We start from the raw sequence: 6,212 nt of genomic DNA, 5'->3' as shown, positions 1-6,212 counted from the left end.
ACTGTAATTACAATAAAACCAAGAGAGATCTCAGCTCTGGAGCTCCAGCCCGGGGTCAGCATGATGACCTCGGAGCTCCCGCCTGAGCTCAATGTGTCGACCTCAGAGCTCCAGCCCGAGGTCAACGAGGCGACCTCGTGGCCCCAGCCCGAAGTCAACGAGGCGACCTCGCGGCCCCAGCCTGAGGTCAACGAGATGATCTCCCAAGTCAGGTTCATGTTCCGGGTCACCGAGGAAGCTGTCCCGTTGTCCTGTCCTGCTGAGGAGGCCGCCCCGCTGCCCTGTCCTGCTGAGGAAGCCGTCCCGTTGTCCTGTCCCGCCGAGGAAACCGTCCCGCTGTCCTGTCCCGCCAAGGAAGCTGTCCCGCTATCCTGTCCCGCCGAGGAAGCTGTCCCTCTGTCCTGTCCCGCCAAGGACGTCACCCTGCGCTCCAGCCCTGTTGAGGACATCACCCCGTGCTCCAGCCATGCCGAGGACGTCGCACCGTGCGCCAGCCCGGCCTAGGACATCACTCCAAGCTCTGGCCCTGCCGCGGACGACGCCCCGAGCTCCATCCCGCTGAAGTAGGGGGTTCTGCCTGTCTGCTTTACGGCGGAGGCCGCTCAGTTTCCTGGTTCATCGAAGGACCGGTTACCCAGGGGACCAGGACCGCCATTGGAGGGGAGTGTTCTATGGCGCTCCGGTAAGAGCGCCTTTGGAGGGGGGTTCTGTCACAATCTCACTGGCAGATGGTGGTGCGGTGGTGACGTGCACAGAGAGCCGGAGGGCGCGTGCGTGCACAAACCAGAGCAAGCACACGCTCGTGGATTATGTAAGAACTATGGGGACTTTGTTTACAATGGACACGTGCGTTTGTTTTGGTTTCTGTTCTGTCTCCTTCTTGTTTAGTCATTGGTTGGTTTTCGAGGGTGTGTATTAATTGTTTCAGCTGTTTACGTTCAGGTTTGATTATGTGTGTTACTTAAGCCCCTCGTGTTGCTGCGCACTTCTCACAGTATTAAATATGTTAATGAGTAAATCTGTAACGGAGTGTATAAATGTCGATACGGTTAAGGTTCCGTGTCCTGTTCTCGTTTCATGCCACGATTCCAGTTTAATGTTTAGACCTCGTTTTATGTTTGACCTTTGTTCGAGAATTAAATGTCTAGACGCCAAGGATATGTGAGCTACCTTGATGCTAAGCGGTCGTGTTTTCGTGCCATGTGTTTGTTCCATGCTTTGAACCTAGTTAACCTGTTAAGTTCTGGTTGTAAATAAAGACATTCATCTGCAATTGCTTCCGCATCAAGTCTCGATTCGTAACACACACACATACAAATAAGATAACATTCAAAGACATGCTTGCTTTTTTAAAAATATTTTATTTATTTTTATATATATGTATATATATATATATATATATATATATATATATATATATATATATATATATATATATATATATATATTCTTATTATTTATGCTTTTTTAATATAAATCTAAAAAAAGTTCATTTTTTCACATAATTTAAATTAAAAAGTGGAACTTTAATATTTTCTAGATTTATTACACACAAAGTTATTTCTAACCTTTTTTTTTGTTTTAATCTTGATAATTACGGCTTACAGCTCATGGAAATCACAAATGCAGTATCTCAAAATATTAAAATAAAGAATTTATAATACGGAAAGGCACTGGGCTCTAAATTGGAGGCAGGAAGGACCTTGTTAAGCGGTCCCCCTTTATTCTCCGGTCTCTGTTTGAGCGACCAGTTTCTTCTCCTGAAGCAGGTTCTTAAAGCCGCTCTTCTGCTGCACCTCCAGGATGGCCTTGTCGAACTTCTTGTACAGTTCATCACGATCCTGCTGCACCTGTCGACCATGAAATGAGAGACAGGGGATTTTGAGTAACTTTATTCCTTAAATAACTTAGGGATCTCTCTCTCTCTCTCTCTCACCTTCCTGAATCTCTGCTCCAGAAGTTCATGCTCAAATATCAGGTTCTTCAGCTCTGCATCTGCCACTTTGAAACATGCTTGCTTTCCCTGATGGAGGAATAAAAAGGGATCAGTTAGAAATTGTGGTGTGTTTAGTACTCACACACACAGTAACCCTCTCAAACACATGAGAGGAATAAAACACTTCAGGACATGCTGTTATTGGAAAATAATCGGTAATTGTAACTCCACTTCAGCACACCACCTTGTCGTTCATTATTTTCCTATAACAGCACACCTCAGAGGGTGTTATTCCTTACATAATACAAGCTACCTAAAGGTATGTAGTATGTAATAATGGAAGGATAATTAAACAGTGAAAGTGATGACGCAACTTCAGTGCAGACCGAGATTAAAAGAGACACATACCGCCAGTATGTTTTTGTCCTTCTGATAGTCGGTGAGCTGTAGCTGCAGCTCTGACACTTCCTGGGTGGCTTTCTGCAGTAGCTCCGTCAGACGCTTGTTCTGCTGTATCACCTTGGGCATCTCCTTCTCCAACATCTTACTGTTCTTGTCAGCCACTTTCTCCTGTAATTACAGTCAAAGGGAGAATGAAGAGCTTTAATGACACGGAGGGATCCGAATAAAGTCTTGGGCAAGACACTGAACCCCAAGTTGCTCCCGATGGCAAGTTAGCGCCTTGCATGGCAGCTCTGCTACCATTGGTGTGTGAGTGTGTGTGAATGGGTTAATGAGACACAGTGTAAAGCGCTTTGGATAAAAGCATTAGATAAGTGCGCCATTTACCATTTACCATTTAGATTAGATAGATAGATAGATAGATAGATAGATCAAAGTACTTCCTCTGTTTTGTCACGATTATTGACTGGTATGAGAAAGAAAGGTGTGTGATGTGTCTTTCCTTTATTTATAATCTATTTCAAGAATTTTTTTTGTTATCAATTTGTTACTTTAGTATATTAACTTAATAAACAGAACTTTGGTCAACACTTTGGTATTTCTAAACGTGCTTTACAAACAAAATCAACTTGACTTAGTACTTATAGTTTCATGAAATACTCGAAAGTGCGACATGAATTAGCAACTGGGGAAGAATTTTTTTTCTAGAAGAAACTGATACTCGTTAAGTGCTGGAACAATTGCTTCAAACAAAATGGAGATTATGCAGATAAATGATGCACTTCTGTGACACCCATTTGCAGCAAATGAATAATTAAGGTTTTAAGGATGGATGTACTGATGACTTAAGCAATACTAGATAGATTATAAGAATAAATCTAAGGTAAAGCTAACTACTCAACGTACCTCAAGCGAGTCGATTTGGTTCACGCTCTCGTAAGTGATATCCTTATAATAGTTCTTTATATTACTGAAGGCTTTATCGTGGCTCTTTATCAGTTTCTTAATGTGGGCATGCTTCTGTTTCTCGATCTCGTGTATTTCAGTCTTGCGCCTCAGGTCTAGCTCCTCTTGCTGTTCTTCCAGCTTCTTCTCATACGTAGCATTGATTTCTGTAGATAAACATCAGCACGTTAGGATGTGGTACAATACTCCATGTACAGGTACGTTTCATTTCATGGAGAGTCAAAGACAGACGCTGTTAATACAGTACCTCGTAATTTTTCCTCAAATTCACTTCTGAGCTTGGTGATCTCCTTATCATGGCTCTGTGGAAACAAATGAGTGTCTATTAACATGACAGTATTGATGAATAATCTGAAGGTCCAGTACAGACATCTGCATTATATTTACTAACTCACTGAAAGAAAGAACAGAATCGAAGCTCTATGCTTAAGATATTGAGACAGTTTAATCCTTATTGTCGCCTTTAATTTGTAAAATGTAATTGCAAAAAACATTAGGGCTTTTTAAGGACCCATGGACACACTGCTTAGTGCATGGTGATATAACATTACGTGACTGAAGACTGACATAAACTACATAATCTAAGGCAGGAGGCTCAAACTCAAATTCTGCCTAGGTAGGAGGTTCTGGAACAAGGCAGACTCCACCCCCTGGACTTTTGGTTCTGCAGCAAGGTGTACCGGTACAAGGAGCTGGATCAGGTACGACTTTGCCCAGGTAGGAGGAGCTGGATCAGGTCTGCCATAAATTTAAGTCTATTCAATTTTTAAAAACCCGAACCCGAACCCTGGGTGCTCATATTTATTAAGGAAAGCATTTAAGAAGAACTCGCATGGGATTATCTCTGAACAAACATGTCTTAAGTTTCCCATCTCTTCTGTCTTTGCGCTCCATCGACTTTTCTTTTTTCAACATTATTTGTAGGTCTTTACACTAGGGGATCCATTTTGGGATTAGTAGCCAATCACTGAATCACACTAAAGGCCAGCACTCAGGCATTTCTGGTTGGTTTTTGGGTACGTTATCACATCACATGCAACAGATAATCCCTGATTTTATCCACTGAGTTTCAGAACTGTGTGATGGGAAAACACTTGAGTTTGAGACCTGTGATGTAAGGTTAATGATAAACAGACTAACAAGCACTCACCAGTTTTAGGCTCTTGATGGATTTCTCGTACGAGAGCTCCTGTTCTTTCAAATCCACTTTCAGCCTGTGTATGTCTCTCTGCAGCTCGCTCTCCAGGTCTGCCCACTCTTTCTCCAGGAGTTTGGTGGCAACCACTCCCTCGTGCTTACACTCCGCGATGCTATTTTGATGTTCTAACAGCATGTCTTTAATCTTCTCCTTGTACTTCTGTAAAAAAAAAAACATCAGAACATAAGAAGCATCCTTTTAGACACTTCATTTAAGACATTTTCTGAGTCACTGAAGAACACTGATCATTATTACTCATACCCTGATCTCTCGCTGATGTTTCTCCTCAGATTCTTCCAGTCCTTTATCCCTGTTCCTTATTTCTGCGTTCTTCTCCTCTAGATGGCTTTTACTGATCTCCCAAAAGTCATGTATCTTATCTCTCTCCTGCTGGAAGTAATTGCGCTCTTTTTGCTCCCGATCCAGCTCCTCACGCATCTGGATAATTTGTTTTTCCAGCTGATGGAGAATCAACATTAGTGGTGAATTACAGCACACAGTGGAGTGTTACAAAGCAAATCAGTTACAAAAAACAATTCTTAGTTAATGCGAATCTACAGTGCAGTGCAAAAATTAACAAGCGTTTATAGCTGCTATAAATGCTTGCATACCATACGCTATAGACCTAACACACTAAAAGTCTTGTTGATGTAAGTTAAAGGTGCATTAGGTAGGTTTTTTTTTTCAAGATTCAAAAACTTTTGCACTCGTGTGTATGTTAAGCTCATCACGCCTCAGGCCGTGCTCAATGATTATGGGTTACTATATTTATACATTTATATTTAAGTGATTTAGCTAGGATAAGACAATTTGCACATTTCTTAAACTCTACCTGCTCCTTAGATGGTCCTTGGTCTACAGTAATGCTCTTTTCCTCCGCAGTAGATGATCCTTGGGCTACTGTACTGCCATTTTCCTCCGCAGTAGATGGTCCTCGGGCTACTGTACTGCCATTTTCCTCCGCTGTAGATGGTACTTGGTCTACAGTACTGCTCTTTTCCTCCGCAGACTTCCCTGTTCCTTTCTTTTTCGGAGGCTGAAACAGTAATAAAAGTTATTCGTTTATTTAGCCTTAACTCCATATTTAAACCTTAAACACACATTTAACAACAAAAGACTAGACTAGGCTCTAATGTTATTTAACTACCTAGTGGTTTGTAACTATAAGTAAGCTGTATTGATTATTGAAATCTAGCCTATAATATAAATCTAGCCAAAATATAACATTTATACTTACCATGATCTTGCTTTAATTAGCTAATAACTTTATTATTATTATTATTATTATTATTATTATTATTATTATTAATCACCAGTACACCAAGACAAATTAATTGCTTGTAAACGTAAACCACTGATCTCTCTCTCTCTCTCTCTCTCTCTCTCTCCATATATATATATACACACACACACACAGCGGTGATGCGCGTCATAATTGAAGTGATTCTAATTCTGATTCTGACCTATGACGTCACTGCACGTACGTACGTACAAGCACACGGCGTGTTCAAATCTCGCGAGAAGAGAAATCAAGCCGTTGATTTGGGTGAAGTTGCAGTAGATGGCGCCAGAGACACACAGTATATAGACCCCGCTTTGGCGCGTGATATGTTAACGTGTTGACATTGATATTGATCCGGGCAAGACTGCCCTATAAACAAATAGAATAGAATATAAACAAACCAAATCAAATTTTATTTGTCACATACA

General features: G+C 41.4%; 1 protein-coding gene across 1 annotated transcript; it reads right to left on the bottom strand.

Moving 5' to 3' along the window:
* Positions 1-1,456: 1,456 nt before the first annotated feature.
* LOC128606214 (dynein regulatory complex subunit 4-like) lies at positions 1,457-5,876 on the bottom strand. The gene is made up of 9 exons (XM_053622248.1): positions 5,740-5,876; positions 5,335-5,538; positions 4,764-4,961; positions 4,455-4,661; positions 3,552-3,606; positions 3,245-3,450; positions 2,345-2,506; positions 1,937-2,023; positions 1,457-1,850 (listed from the first exon to the last, which is right to left on the bottom strand). Exons 1-9 carry the CDS (start codon positions 5,740-5,742, stop codon positions 1,722-1,724), a joined length of 1,251 nt encoding a protein of 416 aa, XP_053478223.1. The 5' UTR covers positions 5,743-5,876; the 3' UTR covers positions 1,457-1,721.
* Positions 5,877-6,212: the final 336 nt, after the last annotated feature.

The sequence above is a fragment of the Ictalurus furcatus genome, chromosome 4, assembly GCF_023375685.1.
Source record: "Ictalurus furcatus strain D&B chromosome 4, Billie_1.0, whole genome shotgun sequence".
NCBI lineage: Eukaryota > Metazoa > Chordata > Actinopteri > Siluriformes > Ictaluridae > Ictalurus > Ictalurus furcatus.
The sequence above is the reverse complement of the archived record's forward strand: the minus strand, read 5'-3'. Positions and strand labels throughout refer to the sequence as shown.

Coding starts and splice junctions, on each gene's coding strand:
- LOC128606214 (XM_053622248.1), bottom strand. Junction 2,024..2,344: donor AGGACAAAAACATACTGGCG/GTATGTGTCTCT, acceptor TTCCTCCATCAG/GGAAAGCAAGCATGTTTCAA. Junction 1,851..1,936: donor TGGAGCAGAGATTCAGGAAG/GTGAGAGAGAGA, acceptor CATGGTCGACAG/GTGCAGCAGGATCGTGATGA.